The 19,186-nt window shown below is 42.1% G+C and overlaps 1 protein-coding gene across 1 annotated transcript in view; it reads left to right on the plus strand.

Moving 5' to 3' along the window:
• The first annotated feature begins 3,254 nt into the window (after positions 1-3,254).
• Positions 3,255-19,186, plus strand: part of cald1a (caldesmon 1a) — a 31,979-nt gene continuing 16,047 nt past the window's right edge. Inside the window, exons 1-7 of the mRNA XM_026146265.1 lie at positions 3,255-3,400; positions 4,154-4,239; positions 12,307-12,444; positions 15,364-15,799; positions 15,895-15,927; positions 16,017-16,127; positions 17,812-17,915. Coding sequence (XP_026002050.1) covers positions 4,163-4,239; positions 12,307-12,444; positions 15,364-15,799; positions 15,895-15,927; positions 16,017-16,127; positions 17,812-17,915 — 899 coding nt within the window. The 5' untranslated portion in view covers positions 3,255-3,400; positions 4,154-4,162. The remainder of the gene's footprint in view (positions 3,401-4,153; positions 4,240-12,306; positions 12,445-15,363; positions 15,800-15,894; positions 15,928-16,016; positions 16,128-17,811; positions 17,916-19,186) is intronic.

Genomic DNA, 19,186 nt, shown 5'->3' on the forward strand with positions numbered 1-19,186 from the left:
GATATGAGTATCGATTCTAGAACATAAATGACTGGTATCAGAGGAATCGATATTTCTGTATCGATCCGCGCATCACTCAGTTGTTACTAAGGGGCCCCAAGTGTACCAAGAAAATATCCCCCACACTGTTATACCACCAGCGACCTGAACCATTGATATAAGGCATAACTGATCCATGGTTTGATGGAAATGCTGACCCTGTCTTCGAATGTCATAGAAGTCAAGACTCATCAAATCAGGAAAGGTTTTTCCAATCTTCTATTGTTTAACTTTGGTAAACCTCAGTTTCCTTTTTCCTGTGCTGATACAGCAAACTGTGGCAAATCAGTTTCCACGTGTTGTGTTCAGAGATGCTCTTCTGCTTTCAGTAGTTTCTCATAAAATCAGGCTAGCCCATTTTTTAGCAACCATGTTGTGTTCAAAGTTACTTAAATAACTTTTCTTCTACATTCTGATGCTCAGTTTGAACTACAGCAAGTCATCTTGACCATGTGTGTGTGCCTAAATGCACTGCATTGCTGTCGTGTGTCTGGCTTATCAGTTATGGATTTGCTTGTACAGGTATGCTATAATAAAATGATCATGTGCAAAACTTGTATATTAGCGAGCATGGTCGTATGTTAACAACTCACTATATATCATCAGTACACTTTTTTGTAGTACACCACTTACACTATAAGTGGTGTCCTTTATAAGTTAGGAAGCTAAATTCTTCTAGTGCAAATGATAATTAAATACACTTGTACCAAGTCACCAAAACATCAGATCAGAATCTGATCAGATTCTGCTATTGCTAGTTAGCTAGCTAACAGTAGCAACACAATTAGCATGGTCAAAGGAGCTTGCAAAGAAAAGCGTCTGGACTTCTTTAAGTTGCTTGAAGCAACTTAAAGAAGTCCAGACGATGACCTGGATGACTGAGAACCTTCACAGACACAATTAGCATGGATGACATAGCTATATTATCTCCTTTCTTTACTCTAACAAAAATTTAGGATAGGAATTCCACAGAGGTCCACTTGACTGTTATAAGTTATATGTTGGAGCTGCATGTAGCTATACTTAACAGTGTGAATTTACTCTTTTAGGCACCGTGAATGGGAAGTGTAAGTACAGAAATACACCATCTGAGAGTTATTTTTGCTTAATTACAGAATTAGCTTTGTCTTTATTATAAAATAGCTACTGTTTAATTTGTGTATAAAACAGATTACATCATAATTTTTTTAACTAATGATCTTTTTAAAAAAAACAATCTTGGGAATAGCAAGCTACCTTTGTTCCCTCATTTGCAAATCTTGAAGCACATAACTCTTGCAAAGCTGGTTTTTACTTGTTTATCTTCACATTAATTCCCCTTATTCAGCAACCAAAATAGGGTTAAGGTTAGGAGCTGAGCTGAGTATAACTGCCATGTGAATGAGTAATTTAGAGACTCTTTCAAGTCCCCTCTGCTAAAATCAGAGGCTGAATCGGAGCATTCCTCACATAGCTCCATAACCATAATGTGGAGATTAATGTGCTTGTCTAAAGGTTATGAGGGGACAGTTGCTCCGAGTATCAGAGTTACAAATCTGACCAAAAAGTTGCACTCTTCTTTTCTCACAGAATGCTAAAACAGACTTAGGAACATTTTGGCAGAGCCAAAAATAGATGCTGCACTGCTGGCCTGTTATTCTTCAGGCCAGCTCCCAGACTTTTGCTCGATCTACTCTTTGCCTCATTTGGCCGACAGGAGTCCATTGTTTGGGGGCTTTTACCTGGAGACCCCACGAGTCGATAGAGGCATTACAACGTGGTGTAAAACTAGTGGCTGTCAGGATAAAATCAACTTGGATTTCAAGGTTTTTCAAGAGGTTGGCACTTAGACACTGGGTCTCTGCCAGGGTCTGGCAGTCTCGACAGGTAGTAATTTAACTGGTAAATGTGTCATTATAGCCATTGTAGAAGGTTGGGGCAGACAGGGAAAGAAAAAAGAGGGGGAGGAGAGAAGGAAAAAGACAAACAGAAGGGAGGTGGAAAGATGGAGATAAACGATGGACTAAATGGTCTGATGCAGCAAAGGTTGAAGACGTCTTACGGCGGACCGGCTCAGGCCGTCTGAACTTATACAAAAGGTCTAAAAATGTCGCAAACTTGTGACTTCAGGTTGCTCAATTTTATGGAATGCCGTCTTTGTCTTCTGCCTCTGTTAGCTTTTGCAAAGTGTGGGTGGTCCTCTCAGTGATTTTCAGTACACAACAGTTACTCTCTGACGTCTTGCTGTGGGCCCTTTTTGTCAGTGTACAACGCAGCCCCCCATGTTGCTGCTGCTTCATTCAGAAAGCAGCCCCATCCGCACATCATAAATCAGTTTAAAACACTATTATCTCAAGTTTGTTATTCAATTAAATCTTGGGTACGTAATCCGCTTATCTTTTGGAAAACTAAGTCTTAATTTTAATTTACCTACAGATCATTGCGTAAGAGTAAATAACATGTCTTTAAAAAGGATACATAGCTCATTTTTTTGTCTAATCCAAACACCAAGAATGAATAAGTAATTTGTTATTTGCATCTATAACTCCAAATTCATTCGCAGCCGTGCTTGTGTTACTAATAAGTTTGTCTCCCTTGGCGTCGCTACTTCTAGGAAGTATGTGATTACACTGGTGATGTTTGGAGGCCTTGTCGCTTTTAGTTATTGCTCTCATTTCGTCTTAATTACAGTTGTACGAATAGCCCCACGTCCAAATGCAGCTTGCCTCCCCACGGTTTCACAAATGACACTAAGCGTGCATCTAAACATAGACGGTGAATTCTTGCGGTGTTTAGAACATCTCCTTCTCGTCACAAAAGCAAAAGCTCTCACAGTGCAGAGGCAGGGCCGTGTTTACTATACGGGCTCAGAAAGGGGGGAGGACACTGGGTGAGAAGATGCAGTGGGGAGGTTGAGTATTAGCGGGACCTCTTGTCCTCGTGGTTTCTTTGAGAATGTCGCTCCTGTGCATTTCCCATGCATGTGCTCGTTGCTGTAGTGTTATCACGCTTGTGTGCGCGTGTACCTGATGTGCAGTAAGCTGTGGGGACAGAAGAAAAAGCAGACAGAAGGCACAGGAAATCGAAAACAGTTCAGCCAAGCTCTGACATGGCGGTAAACAACACAGGAAAAGTTAGCTGTAGAGATAGGGAGAGATAGAGAGAGGGCTCAGGAAGGGGTGGGGGTCACTGAGGGATGGAGGGAGGGACGACTAGCAGGGAGGGGAAAGAAGAAGAAACATTCGCCTTTTCTGTCAGCTGAAGCCGGACTGTGGGAGACTATCACTGAAAGTTTGTGCCTCTGTGTCTTTGCTTGGAGAAGGCATCGTGAGGAGCTGGTATGGTGTGAAGGGAAAATACATTGTTTGAAGTCTAAACTAAGGTATGACATGCATGATTCTTTCTTTTTGGCTTTCCAAAAGCATTTTAAAGCGGTGTCTCTTTCCCCACATTCTTGGTCTTTAGATATCACTTTATTCTCACCTTTTTCAATCAAATGCTCGGTTAGCATTTGTTTGCTATGCCTCCCGGTGTATAGTGGATGTTTTTGTTGATTTAGTACAGAGATGTGTGATGGGAAGCTCAGCAGCTCCTGGGTGGTCTCAGGCCTCACAAGCACAGCCTGTCACGTACCCTTCCAGAGTATTTTTAGTGAGGGTTTCTCGTAAGGGATGGAGTTAACATCCTGCCTTGGCTTCTCCTTTCCTCCTTTATACAGCTTTCTCTATCATTTTCTCTCTGGTTCTGCAGTTTGTTAACTTTGATTCCATCAAATTTGTGTCACTAAACAGAAGGACAAGGCCTCACACTTGTTGTTGTCATTGCTTGCAGAAAGAGATTGTGTTTAAAGTTCTAATTCTTATAAATTTTCGCCTTGGTTGATTTGGCACCACCTGCGGCTGATATAGTAACAGCAGCAGTAACAAAAGTTAGAAGTAATCACAGAGTCACACGCATTGCCTTATCTATCAATTCCATGGTGGGAATGACACATATGACAAATATAACAATAAATTTACAGGCGTAATTAGAGTATGTAAAAATATTCATATAGAGGTTGACTATAGCTTTAAAAAAAAATTCTGGCTGCTGACTGAGTGAATTAATGTCTATTCTTTATGATGTCTCCGTGTAGGGCACAGCCATGGAGGAAATGGACTTTGAGCGGCGCAGGGAGTTGAGGAGACAGAAGCGGGAAGAGATGCGCCTGGAGGCAGAGAGGTGAGACATGTTGGTGTTTGCAGATTTCTCAAAAGGTGTTTAAGAAATCTATCCTCTGCAGTGGCCTAAAGAACACATACAGACCAGCTGCTTAGATTGTTTGAATAGCCTCTACTATTTCAAGGCTCTGGTAGTTTCAGTGCACAACGCACTTACTTTGATGCGCACACCAAGCAGAAAGAGCAAGGATTCAGGAGCTAGGTCTTTTACAAAACATCAATCAGCAAATGTCGACTTCCTTAAACCAGGCTGGAAGGAGAAAAAAAGAGCTGATAAGAAATCTGATAGGAGACGTGATGACCTTTAATGTTCAATCGTGCCCTCCCTCTCTCTTTCCAATTTTCTCTCCCAGATACCACAGCCTTCTGAACCGCCTTTGATTCACTGGGAAAAAAAAAACGGATTAAACTAAAGTTCATTTCAGCAAATTGATTGAGTGGTAACCGGCCAAGTGCAGTAATCAAAAAGAGTAAAAAGGGGTTTTTATTGTGAGGATTTGATACATAGTCTGCCAAGGAGGTATTTTCACAAAAGTCTCTTCATCTGTGCTGCAGCCCTCGCAATTAGAGATGAGGTCGATGTGGATGCAGATACTGGCCAAGGTCACTTGCCTCTTAGAAGCATTTTATTACAGCTACTTGCTCCATCACTCATGGAAAACAAGCTGACATAGTCCTGACCACTGCTGAATACATAGATGGTTCTCTCTGATAAGTCATCTATATGACACAAAGAATGTGTAAGGGCATTAACTGTAGTAAAGAACAAGGCCCTTTGCTCAAGGTAAAGTAGCTTTTCTTGTTTTAAGGAAAATGTCCGTGATAGTGGGTATACTTGGTAATAAAAATTCAGGGTCAAGTCATTCATCCAGTTCTAGGAAGTGTGTCATTCATCTAGTAAATGCATGCCTGGATACGTTAAGTGTATTTCCAAGTTATTTTCAGAATGAGAACTTACGGGACTATTTTTGCTCAGTCATTTAACTAAACCTACCTGAATAGAAAGCTTAGAACGAAGAAAGATGGTGAACAAAGCCTGACTACATTTCTGCTTCATAAATGTTGGCAAGTATGAGAATAGATGCAACAAACTGCAGTACAGGAATGTTTAATATTTACTTGTGGTGCTAAAAAAAAGAAATAAATTACCTGTAAATTAAAAATGGCTTTGTATTGTTTTTCTGTCACTTGGGGGCAGCAAAGCAAGCTGTGTGCATTAGCATACAGTATTCTTACTTTAGTTTATCTGATATGGCCTAACAGTTGACAACTGACTTTGTGAAACTGACTCCTGCTAATGCTTAATGGATTAGCATTAGCAGGATTTTCTGGCATTCTGCTAAAATTAATGTGTTTTTATCTCTAGCTAGACATTAAGGAAACATATATTTTTTTAGCTGCTAAAAGCTACATAGCATTTGTAACCTTCGACAACATTATCTGTCTGTCATTTGGTTAGTACAACAGGTTTATGTGAGCTCTTTTGCTGAACACACCAGCTTACTTACAGATAAAATAAGACAAGCTAGCCAAAATGCTACACGCTCTGAACCAGAGAATTTATAAATATGGTGGTATCTATCATGTTATACGTAGTCACGCATGTCATTGTATTTTTATAACATGTTTTTGGAATGTTTTCATGCTAGTTGTTGTTTCTAATGTCTCTGTAAAGCACTTTGAATCACCTTGTTGTTGATTTGTGCTATACAAATAAACTTGCCTTGCCTTGCCTAGTAGCAAGAAGTAGGAATCATCAGACGCCTCAGAAAGCTAAAACCTTTATCTTTTGCCTTTTAAGACGTATATTCCTTATTTCCCCAGCTGTACCCTAAATAGCTGATTGGAGTGAAGGTCAATGCCTCTGTTAGCTTTCACAGCCTAAAACCCCCCACTGCTGGAATTATTTATGCATTTTTGGAATGTTTATGTTACATGGAGAAGATGGAATTTGGCAGAAAGTGTAGACTAAAAAAAAAAAAAAGGCGACCGAGAAGAGTTGTGGGCCGACTGGAAGAGCAATGGAGCGAGAGTGAAAAAGGGCCAGAGTCGTAAGCGCCCTCAACATTTACATTTTCAGCTCGGCGGGAGTTTCTCCGTGACTGTTTATTTGGCCCGAGCAGCAATAATTTCAGCTGGCAGGCGACGCGCCGCTCCTGTTATTGATAAAAGATTACATCTCTAAATTGTTTCCATTTCTGCCAATATATTGAAACAATCAATATTTACATGCCCCCTCTTGGTCGGACTAGTCAAAACCACATGTTGTCTCATTGGCTTGCTTCCATTCAACCATCATTGAGTGTGCTGTGAGAAAAAGGAGACTTTGGGGCAATATAATAACGGCTGAAGCAATGCCAAATTCCTGGCTATTATAAGTGTTTACTGGCCAGGTCTCCATGAGCTGTTTCCTACATGCTGGGATGCTGCGATTGTGGGCTTCCTCACGCCAGCTCTGTGCATGTCACTGTACTTGAGAGCGCATGTGCACGAATGTTAGGACGCTTCCACGCAGCGAGTGTTGGTGTGTTTCGTATCAGCATCGGGCGATGAAGGCTTGACAAGCTCCATTCACTTTTTAAAAATACAACCAAGTATACAAGTGTGCGTGTTTGTCGGGATGACAGCCAAGCTTTCCCTTGTTCTGCCTTGCATCAACGTCAGTTATAGCTCTAAGAAAAGGGTCATTGACGCTGTGGCTCACATCGTGCTTTTGATTTCAGTTTTATTAAGCAAAGCCACACACATACACCCCGTTTTTCTGCTCAAAGGTTTCTCACACTCTCTCGCGCTCTATAATTCCCTGCAATCCACGCCATTCGTCGGCGCTATAGCAATCAGACAAGGAATGTCTCTGCCTATTTTCCCCCGCTTCTTAGCCAATGAACGCACATAGATGTGGAATTTTCCCAGTCAATTCACTGACCAGAGGGTATCTGCCTTGGTTAAAAATGTTTTTTTCTCATGGAGCCTACAGAAATGTTGCTGCCACTCCCTTCCCAAATGAAACTCGTGTACTTGAGCAGTTAATCCTCCTGGATTTGGCTATTAGAAAGCATTTGATCATACGCAGCAGTTTAATCTAACATAGGTGACTGTCTGTGTGAAGGCTACTCTGAGTGATCACTGTTTCAAAGAAATACTATGACTTGTGTGCTGAGAGCAAGGTAGTCTCACTATTCCTTCAATTTTAAACTATGAGGTAATGTTTATTCTCTGAGGCCTTTACTTAGCATTTCTTCTTTTATTTCCTTTTTTGGGAAGTGTTTATTTTTGATTTTTGCCATTCCCCACCTCCCGATCACCCTCCTCTGTCTCCTCCCTTCATTCTTTATGCATCCCATCCTCCTCCCGCTCCTCCTCCTCTGGGTCTCACTGTCTTTCTTCTTCTCCCACCCCTCCAAAAACCCACTTTCATTTTCTGATTATTCTCCTGATTGTTTCCCTCTCCTCCTCTCTTAAACTGTCACCTCTGCCTTTCCTCTCATCTTCTCCCCGCTTCTTCTTCCTTTTGATCCCGCTCCTCCACTTAAATTGTCAACCCCTCATTCTCCACTTCCTTCTTGCTCGCTCACGGTCCGTTTCTCCGTCGCTTCTTTCACGTCTTTTCACCGTCCTCCCTTTCCTCCTCATTCTTACATCTGCGCTGGCCCTCTGCCTCAGAGACTAGGAAGGGTTGAGGAAATAACACCCATCCTCCGTGAATGAGCCATGCCAAACGGTCCCCCGCCCTGGTTGAACGGACCATTCGCAACGTGACCCGGTCCTGCATCGTAAATCTTTGCCAGCTTCTAAGCTGCTTTGCCACATCAGCATTGAAGGGAGTTAAGGCTACCCTTCCTCTCTTAGTTATTTTCAGATGCATGCCATATTACCTCATTCATCTTCGAGTAGAAGAATAAATGCAGTCTAGAAGGACTGTACCACAGCTAGCAATATGAATTCTTGGAGCTGGCCCAGCAGAGCGCAGGGTGGGGGGAGGGACAGACGGGGGATGTTGTGGTTCTGTGGGCCGGCAGTAGGAAGGGAAACAGTCCAGAGAGACCAGCGTGGGAATGGGTCAGCATTTCTGACAGCTCAAGCCAAGCCCCCACCCTCTCTCCCTCGCCCTAACCATCCCTTCCTTAACTCCCCTCTCCCCCATCTGCTCACAGCAGCCTTTTTCCCTCCCTCCGCTGTTTTCGAGCTTCCTCTTCACTTTTCTCCCTTCCTTCCCTCTGTCCCTCCTCTTGCCAAGGAGGGGTGAAGAAGTCTTTTCTCATGAGCTTTTCCCAAATTGTTTTCACTGACATTTCTGAGATATTTTGCTGTAAAGAAAATATTTGGACATACTTCTCCCTAATAGGTTCACTGATGGCGATGTTTAGTGTGCTTTCCATGCAGGCGGTTTAAATCAGCGAAAACACACTACTCAGGGTGTGAAACACACGTTATTCATATGCTTCACTGTAGCTGCCATGGTGACGTCCACGGCATTCGTAGTAAAGCACCAATAATGGGCAGGTTTCCTTTATTTACATGCTGTACTCGGCCACTCAAGAAATAGGCGTCTGGTGGAGACGCCTATGTGTCCTGGTAACCTGCAATTTATTGCTGTGGCTTCACATCATTTCGTACAGGAAAAGTTGTCGACTATGATAAAATCTGCAGATTACTCCTTTTTCCATTATTGTGCACACCCCTTCCTTTCCCGTTTTTCATTTCCCACCTCTCCACTTTATCCTCACTCTATCCCATTTCACTTGCCTGTTCTCTTCTTCTCCTATTTTTTCTTTCTTCCATTATCCACCATTCCACCTCTCACCGTATTTCTGTCAGTATGCTGATAGACTTTGGGGGCCTCGCTATGGAAAGGGATATTAAATCAGGGCTTTGGTTGTGTATGTGTCTCCAGCCAAGGCTGTGATTGACAGGAATGCTAATTCAGCTTTCAGGAGTTTTTTCTGTCTTTCTTTCTTCCTTTTTTTTTCCTACTGAGGAATCTTTAACCCTGAGATTGTCGTCGTCACCGCCACCAAGGACTCCTTTGTTCCATTTTTAGCTGTTTTCGTTTTCTCATGACATTCGGTGCTGTTTCTGGGACGGTTCAGTCCTTCGGGAATTACAGCAGTTGTTGTTTCACTACTTTTTTTTTTAGGTCTCACAAAAACATCACTCTGCTCTGATATTTTAAATAAGGGTTAATGTACTTTTTTTTGCAGTGGAGCTCAATTGACCTTAATAATGAATGGAAAAGAAAAAAAACCTCTTTCTTGTATTTTTTTTGTTTGCTAAAATGTAAATATTGTGCTAGCGCTCTCAGTGTACAATGTATATCACTGGCCCGCAGGGCTGGAATTCAGGATAGACCCTCCTCTGGATAAAGCTGATTTTCTACACTCGGAGATGCTGAATAGTTTAAACTAAGCAGACACACATGCACATGTGTAAAGCATTGCCTGACGTCACTGATGTCACTGTCCCACAGGTCTAACTTGGGCGTTAGCAGATTCATCTGTTCTGTTATGACTAACCCTAACATGCCTCATATGAGAGGGAGAGGGGGTTGGGGGAACAGCATAGTGGGTGGGGGGGGGGGGGGTGTTGTTCACAAGCTGTAAAACCTCACATAAACCCTGGCGGCTTTAGCTCGCCTCACCACACGTGTTGCAATTAACATGCAACGGCATGCTTCGCTGGCCGGCCTCAAAGGCTGCGCTGCAATGTTAGGTAGCTGGGCATGTGGTGAGCAGTGGAAGTGTAAAGGTCAGTCGGGGCAACACAGATCAAGCATGGAGCTGAGTTCATAGATGTCAGGTGGCCAGAAACACTGCACTGCACAATTTGATACCTTAAAAAAAGGAATAGTTTCAGTGTTGGGTAGTATTGCATTGTTTGATATATGATATATAATTTTACTTTTGGGTGTAGTCTCTTTTCCTTAAAACTGTCTATTGTACTTCACTTGAGTTTCCTGCATTCCCCAGACTGACTTTGGACAGACCCGAGAGAAAGGCCTGAACTTGTTGCTTTCAATCAAATTTAAGAACATAAATATACAGTAGCTTGCAAGCCAGTTAGATTTTTGGACAGTGGAGTCTTGTTTATGATAGCATGCAGCCGCACCCTGTACTTAAACCTTTGCGTTAAATAAATAATTTTATAACTCGCAGCATGTCTCTGAATGATTGTGTGAGGTATAATGCAAAAAACAGATGTTTGCCCATGTTTTAGACATGACCTGCAATGACCATGCATCATCTGCTGTATGCTTAAATGCAGCAGGAGTTACGACCCATGTAGCAGTGCTGAATGAATTTAATGCAAGAAATAATTTGTACAGATATTTGAGCTTGCTTTTGAGGAGTAAACTTTTATTCTGCTGTCTAAAGTTCTCCACAGTTAAAACAATGGCACAGATTAACCAATTGCAATGCAGCAGCTTCATTTGTGATCTCGCCCCAACCGGTCACAGCAGATGGCTGCCCCTCCCTGACCCTGGTTCTGCCTGAGGTTTCTTCTGTTTAAAAAGAGTATTTCCTTCCCACTGTCGCCAAAGTGATGCTCATAAGGGGTCGTTTGATTGTTGAGGTTTTCTCTGTATTATTTTAGGGTCTTTATATTATAATATAAAGTGACTAGAAATGACTGTTGTTGTGATTTGGTGCTATATAAGTAAAAGTTAACTGAAACTTAATTATCTGAAAGCCAACAGGTAGTGATAGCTCTGGTTGCAAAAGGACTTCCAGGCCTATAGAAGTCTATGGCAGAACGGCTTTGTTTCACACTCCACACACACACTCCTGTCGAGTGTATTATTTCGAGTCATGTTAAAGAAAGAGAAATCTATTTTGAAAATTTAGTTCATACCAAGTGACATCACGATAGCTACATCATCTTTATCACCTGCTAGCATCCTGTATTTTACAAGCCATTGAGCACATCTTGTTTAATCCTCCTTTATGACTCTTAGAATGATGATAAGACGAGTGTTTACCGAGGTCAGAGAGCGAGGCAATCAAGGGTCATTTGCCCAGACTTCTATGAAATCATTAGTCTTTTTGAGAGCAGATCAGTCGTCCCCTGCTGCCTATTAAGAAGAATGCAGGTAGCGTTTTGTCTTTAGTTGTAAGCTGTGTTTGTCTTTTATACTATATACAGTGGCCAGTTAATTTGATTGCGTCATATGTTGCATATATATAACTGTAAGAGTAGTATCAGTGTTGTCATCTAGCCCCGGGCGTTTCAGCAAAAGCTGAGCTTGTCTATCATTTAATTGATGCGTGCTTCAGCTATGCACGCACCAAATACAGCTAAGAGAAGTTTTTATTGTAGTATATCAACTGATTCGCACTACAACCTGGTTTTCCTTCTTATCTGTAGTTATTTTTATTTAATTTAATAACTGTACAGTACTCTGTATATAGTAACCATTGTCCATATGTAAATATGTAAGAAAAATGTGTATGTTTCTGTCCTGTGTACTGTTTGTTTGTCTATGTGTCTTTCTGGCTGCTGTTACAACCAAATTTCCCCTTGTGGGACAATTAAAGGATTATTCTATTCTATTCAACTCTGTAAAAATACGATTGCTAAATTTAATGCTGTATTAAATTCTTTGGAAGAATTATGAACTTTTAAGATTACACTGGTTATTGGCCAGTGTACACACACACACACACACACAGCTCTCCTGCTTCCTCCGTTCCTGCACTGACCGGACTAGTACAAGCTGCTGGCCAGAAACACTGTTTCACTGCTCTCTTATCCTTAGCCAAGCCATGTCTCCAGACAGAGTTTTTATCAGCTCGTGAAAACTGCAGCCACGATAAGAAGTATTGGTGGTTACACAGCTGACAGCTCCACTTGATAGAAGAGAAGGGGTGGGTGGGGGGGACTTGGGGTAAATCCACCAGATTTGGTCACTGCGAAGATTACAGTCCAATTTAAAGAACCGCTCACTTTGAAGTTTCTAACTGCTAAGCTAAATTGAGGATAGGGAGAAAGGAGATGAGGGGTTGAAAGTTGAAAATAGATAATGCATGCCTTTGTCTTCTCACTCTCTCTTTCTTCTTTCGTCTTCCCGCAGGATGGCAAAGAATGATGATGATGAAGAGGAGGCGGCCCGTGAGAGGAGGCGCAGGGCACGCCAGGAGAGGATGAAGAGCAAGGAGAGCGAGGAGCCCAGCAGCCAGTCAGACAGCCTGGTTATGACCAACAGCCACAGGTATAGCAAAACAAGCTCTCGTACGTAGTCCAGCAGACGACTGATTGGCTCCCTCTTTTTTTTTTTGGATCGGCTGCAAAAGCGAGAGAGCACCAGTAAAGTCCAACTAATAAACTCTCAACGTAATGTCATTTTCTGGGTTTAGGGTGTCGGAGTGGAGCTGCATGGTTAGATAGTCTACCGCCAGACGTTTTTGAGAAAGCTTTAGTAATTTAAGTGAACTAGCCCATGAAAACTCCCAAAAGGAGAGGTGCCAGAGTGTATATGAGGAGTAAAAAAATCACTTCTCTAAAACCTAAAGTCTCCAAACACAATAAGACTGCGGATAATTTATAAGTGCAGGTTTGAGATAAATTGTGTTGGCTACAGTGGAAGTGGTGGGTCGCTCTGACATCTAGTCACACAGACACTGCTTTGTGGTGATGAATGTTTCCTCTCTGTAAGCGCTTAGATACATCCTGGGGTGGTCAAACAACAAGGGGATTGTGCAGAAGGATGCTGAGATAGGACCTAGTTCTTGCTAGCCATTGTTGATTGTGCAGATGCAAGGATAATGTTTGGCAGACTTTTAGGTCACAGTATTGTGAGTCATGCTGTAGTCATGCCTCAAGGTGGAAGGATAGTCACTGAATATTTTAGTTAGAAAATATAAATACACTTACTCCACACTTTATTAGGTACATCTTGGTAGTACCAGGTTGGGCTCTCTTGTGCCTTCAAAACTGCATTAATTCCTCATAACAGAGATTTAACAAGTTGCTGGAAACATTCCTCAGAGATTTTGGTCCACTGCAGATTTCTTGGCTGCTTATCTCCCATTCTACCACATCTCTAACAGGAGATCTGGTGACTGTGGATTGAGGCCTGGTGATTCTGGAGGCCATTTGAGTACAATAACCTCATTGTCAGTTTGAGATGATTTGTGCTGTGTTATATGGTGCATTATCATGCTGCATGTAGAAATCAGAATGTGGGTACACTGATCTTAAAGGGATGGACATGGTCAGCAACAATACTTGGGTAGGCTGGAAGTGTGCCAGGAAAATATCCCCAACACCATTACACCACCACCATCAGCCTGACCTGTTGATTCAAGGCCGGATGGCTCCATGCTGTCGTGTTGTTTATGCCAAATTCTGACCTCCCGTCTGAGTATTGCAGCAGAAATAAAGGCTCGTCAGATCAGGAAAGATTTTTCCAGAAAAAAACAGATCTTCCAATTTTGGTGAGCCTATATGAATTGTAGCCTCAGCTCCCTGCCCTCACCTCACAGGAGTAACACCTGGTGTGGTCCATCAGCTATAGGCCATCTGCTTTTGATTTGATTTGAGGTTTGATATGTTGGGCATTCAGAGTTGTTCTTCTGTGTCCCTTGGTTTTAAAGCGTTGCCTTCATATCAGCTCGAAGAAGTCGGGCCATTTCTTCTGACATGAACAAGTTGTTTTCGCCCAGAAAACTGTGGCTTCCTGGTAGGGCTGGGTCATATCATACCGGTATAATGTTGGGCAACGATAGAAAAATGAAATACCGCGATAGAATATGCTTGATGGATTGTCGGAGCATTACGGCTATCGTAGGCAGGAGCCTCGCGGAGTGATACGTACTGTGCGTCAACATAATATTACCGTATTGTGTGTGCATAACCTATAAAGTTTTGTAGATATTATACATGGTTATGCTGAGGATATGTTGGCCAATTTCCACTGGAAATGCCTTTTGGTTAAACTGTCAGCAAGGAATTTGTATCTGGACTGCCAAATTTTTATATAACTTTAATGCACATAAAACATCTGCTTGTTTAAGAGAAAATACATTGATGGGGGGGGGTTTGCACTAATAAAGTTGTGGAGTTGTAAAGTATTTTGTCTAGTGTCAATTATATCATCAGTTATATCGTTATCGCAAATTTTCAAATGTATATCGTGATAAATATTTTTGGTCATATCGCCCTGCTCTACCTCCTGGATATTTTCTCTTCTTCGAACCATTCTCAGTAAACTCGAGCGATGGCTCTGTGGGAAAATCCCTGCAGATCAGCAGTTTCTGAAACACTCAGAAAAGCCCCTCTGCCACCAGCAATCATGCCACGTTCAAAGACAAATCCCCCTTCTGATTCTCAGTTTGAACAGCAGCTGGTCTTGATCCTCTCTACATGCCTAAAAGCACAGAGACACAGTGATTGGCTGATTAGATATGTGCACGAGTGAGAAGGTGACCAGGTGTACCACATGAAGTAGCCAGTAAGTGTGTATTTTAGTCACGCTGAAGCAAAGCTTTATAAAAGATTATCTTGGTTTGTTTGGAGGTCCTTTAGCGCAGACAAAACTAAACAAAATTTTTTTACACATTTGTGCTCTGATGCAACGCTTAATCCTCATGTATTTGGTAATGTTACACATTGTGGGTTAAATTTTATGCCACAGCAACTATTGACTCGGCATCCAAAAACATGCTAACTATGATAGCATGTTAGCATGCTATCGTAGTTAGCATTCAGTCCAAAGTTTTAGCAGGTGTTAGCATGGCTGTAAACTGTAGGCTATGGCTGTATCTGAGCACATACAAAAGTTCCCACCTAAAATCAAAATTTCCATTCATTATAAGGCCTCACCTGAGTTTATTTGAAGAGCTGTGGTGAAGACCAGTCAGTAAAGCCATGGGTCTACATTTTCTGCTGTTCTTGGCTATAAAGCTGTCAGTAATAATGCAACCTCTTTCTGGAAATTATGATTACACAGGGGTTGCGGCCTTCCACCAGGGGCAGCTCAGAGGTAACAGAAGATAATGTCATGGATTATCTTTCCATGCCCACATTTTTATAACGGCTGACGTCGGCTGTGACCTCACCCCTTCCTCCTCTTTGACACGAATACACACAATGTGACATTTGTGCCGTCTCTCTCTCTCTCTCCTCGTAGTGTCACAGAGACGGTGTCTGTGAGCAGCTCTTATGGAGGCGGTGGAGATGACGAGGACCAAGCCCTACTGGACCGCATGGCCAAACGTGAGGAGAGACGGCAGAGGCGCATGAAGGAGGCGCTGGAGAGACAGAAACAGCTGGACCCCACTGTGACGGAGGGCAACGACAGCACCGCCACGGAGAAAAACAGCGCAGAAGAGGAGAGGCCCTCCTCCTGGCGTAGGGGACGTTACCGTGACAATGACGACGAGGCTGAGAAGATGGAAACCTATAGCTCGAGAAGAGAGGAGGAGAAGGAGCGAGAGGAGCCGAGGGAGGAAGAGCAGGCTGCCCCTGAAGGGGCAGAGGAAGAAGCGGAGGGGGTAGATGAAGAGGAGGAGCAGCCAGTTGCAGTTGTGGAGGACAAACCAAGAAGGTCTTACTTGAGAGACCAGGTCAGTTATCAGGTCACCATTCTTCTTTCATGTCAGACATTAAGTTAAGCTGGTGTAACCGACAGCCTTGGCACATTTGATCCTTGTTTCTATAGGCTTCAGCTGAAGAGCCTAAAATTCAAAACAAGGTATGGTTAGTGATTTGTTGTCTTTTTTGTTACCTTTGATTTGATCGCTGAGCTTACTTTCAAAGAACTGCTATAATCCTTTTTCATAGGACTTCGCCGAAGAAGACAGACATTCGGTAGTCAGTGAAAGTTCAAATCAGACCAAGTCGTCAAATTCAGAGGCTGGGGAGGATACAGTAGCATCAGGGGAAGCTGAAGAGGTACCAGAGGATGATAATGTAGATAATTCACAGGGGAACAAGCCTATGTTACTAAGAAATGACAGTGAAGAGGACTTTGAGGTATCTGAATCAGAAGATAATGAGGTATCATACATGCGGTAAGAACTTCAGTAGAGGTGTGATGCACAGCACGTGAAATTTCTTTGGATAACTTCAGTGTCTAACTAGACAGAAATGTTTACATGTTAAACCTCTCAATGAGACATCTTGTTGACGTGTTGATTTATGACACTGAAATTACCCGGACACCTCGTGCCGTCTAGCATGGTTTGCAACATTTGCAAACTGGTAATGACAGGTCTGTGTTTGATGAGGTGCGGTTTACAGCCGTGTGGTCAGACTTTTCAAAAGGTTAATGCTATGCTCCACAGAGTGGTCACATTTTTTTTCTGCATGTCTTCCATCTCAGCCATGAGTGCAACAACACATCACATTACACTGGCTCCACTTCAGCAACTCAGTGAGGCATCAGGTCATCTTTCGATATCTGTCAAAAGTTTAAGATTGCAATAAACCCTTTTGTACAGGGCACTAGTGTTGTCCCTTAGTTGATCCAATGTCTGGAACAAGCTCCTTTAGGCCGTATTCCATCACTACCAGCAGATTGCTTCACTCACCAGTAGTTTTAGTGTAAGACACCAGCTTGTCTGCAAACCGTCACCAGTTTTTGCAGTTGAAATTCAAATGTTCGACTGTCCTTCTTAAAAGTAAAAATTATGCCTTGACACTGAAAAAAAAAACACATTTCAAAAGCACAGTGTTTAGTATTTATTTATTTCTGTTTGTGGTTTAGGCTGCACTTGTCGCTGCTTCAGTACAAAAGTTGGCGAGGGTGTGCAACAAGTTGGTGTCTTCCATGCAAACTGCGGGTGACCACTGCAGTTGCCTTTCAGTTTTTGCTGCTGCATCATATAGTTCTTTACAACCACTTTCATCAAGCGACAGCAAGCAACCTCCCATAACCACTCGTTAACTGGTGGACGAATGTACATTTTCCCTAGTATCTGGCAGTTGCCAACCAGTTGCCAACCAGCCTGTGTAACTGGGGCCAGTTCCTTCTGGTTGAAAAAAGAGGGTTTGAACTTGCCTATTAGGGGTTACCTGGACATATGGCTGTGTTTTAATGTGGATTCACCACTTCAACATAGACAGATAGATAGCTATGACAAAAATAGGGAAAAGCATATTTAACTGATGACGTCAGCATTTTATATTGAAATGGTGTCAGTGCAAGAATAAGAAAGTTTATAGCGCTTTCTTGGTAAAGATTCATAATTTGCATTACATTCATAATATATCCCATGGTCTTCAAAATTTGACTGGATATGTACTTCACAGAAATAGTAATTATCACATATAAGACTTTAATTATGTTTCTGATTATGGACAGCAAATGGATGTAGGAAATACCCAGCTGGAGACACTCCCAGTGTGATCACATGTTAGATAATCCTTTGTCAACAGTAATCCTGGAGTGGACGTAGTGTGATGTGATGTTCTGTGTTATTTTATTTGGGCGTGCTCTCTTTCTCTTATGGGATATCATGTGATGTCACATGATTGAATCCAATCACACTTCACTCTATGCACCTTTCTGCCTACCTTTGTTGTTCAGTATCACTCTATCTTGCTTTCTGTGTGTGTGTGGGGGGGGTGGCTTTAGGTGAATGAGCCCAGAGAGGAGAGGGAGGATCAGAGGAAGCACAACGGAGGGCTGCATGAGGAGGCGCCTCCCAAACAGCACAGGAAACCTGAGAGGACCACCAGGTACACAACAGCAACAAAAGCACACACTGTCTCATTGTCACCCTGAGGCCAAACTGGGGATAGCCCAGTCCTGTGAATTATTCAAGCGCCTGAGCTGTCAGCAGTATCGCTCAGATTCGTGTGACAGTTTGACGCTCTCTAATTTGTGAAAAATCATAAAGACCAGAATGCAATTTGTATTTACACTGTTGCAAAAATGTGAAGATTGCCAGTAGTTTGTGTCATCTAACTCGATAAATGTTCTGTTTTTTACTGCAGACAAACAGAAATTAGGCTAATATTTTCTCATTTTCAGTTCAATATTTTGTCACCTATCTGATAATGGTTATTTAAGTCCTACTAAAAAAGATAATGATGCCTTTATTCTGAAGCAACAGGTGACTAATTCGTTAATGAAACCTGTATGCATGAATAAAACACACAGACTCAATGAATGTGACTAATAGCAGCTGCGCTTATCTAATCTTTCTTGCAAAAAAAGGCTAGATATAAAAAACCACTTAGCTACAGTGCTGTGCATAAGTCCTGAGCCGCCACTCATTTCTCATTTCTTCATTTACTTGTATTATTTGAGCAGCAATTCTTCAGGCATTTATAAAGGTCTTTCAGACTTTTTCTTTGGACATTGGCTGTTTTTCACACTTTTCAGTCCTTGCACCCGACCATTTTCAGAGAAATGTTTTTGTTATGCTACTTAATGCTGACCTGTGACTCATTCAAGCATAAAAAAGACACCTAACTCCAGAGATGAGTCAGTGTTCTGTCTACACATAACCAATAAATTTATCTTAAGGTACTTTATTGCTAACAAGCAACATTTGTTCCCAGATCTTTAGTTGAATCTGCAAAAAAAAAGCAAAGAACACAGTCTAACAGACATGAAATAGCTTTTTTAATCTAAACGACTATTTTAAGTCTCAAAAACTTGGTATAGCTCAATGTAAAGTGTGTTCTTTTCAAAATAGAGGGAATTGTAAACTCAGAAAGTACATCAGATCCAGCATGGAATACTAACCGGAAACATGTGATTGGCAACTGCTTCGGTGTTTAATGTGACAATAATCAGCAAACACATTGTCAGTGTAGTAAAACACAAACACAGTGGAACACCATCAGTCATGGATTGGCATCCCCAGAGCCTTGACCACAACATTACTGAAGCAGTGTGGATCAAATCAGCAGAAAATGGAACAAAAGGCAGTAAACATCCAAAAAAGAGCTTTGGGTGTCCTTCAAACAGGCTGGAGAACTATTTCTGAAGACTACTTAAA

Source organism: Astatotilapia calliptera, chromosome 17, assembly GCF_900246225.1.
Source record: "Astatotilapia calliptera chromosome 17, fAstCal1.2, whole genome shotgun sequence".
Taxonomy (NCBI): Eukaryota; Metazoa; Chordata; class Actinopteri; order Cichliformes; family Cichlidae; genus Astatotilapia; species Astatotilapia calliptera.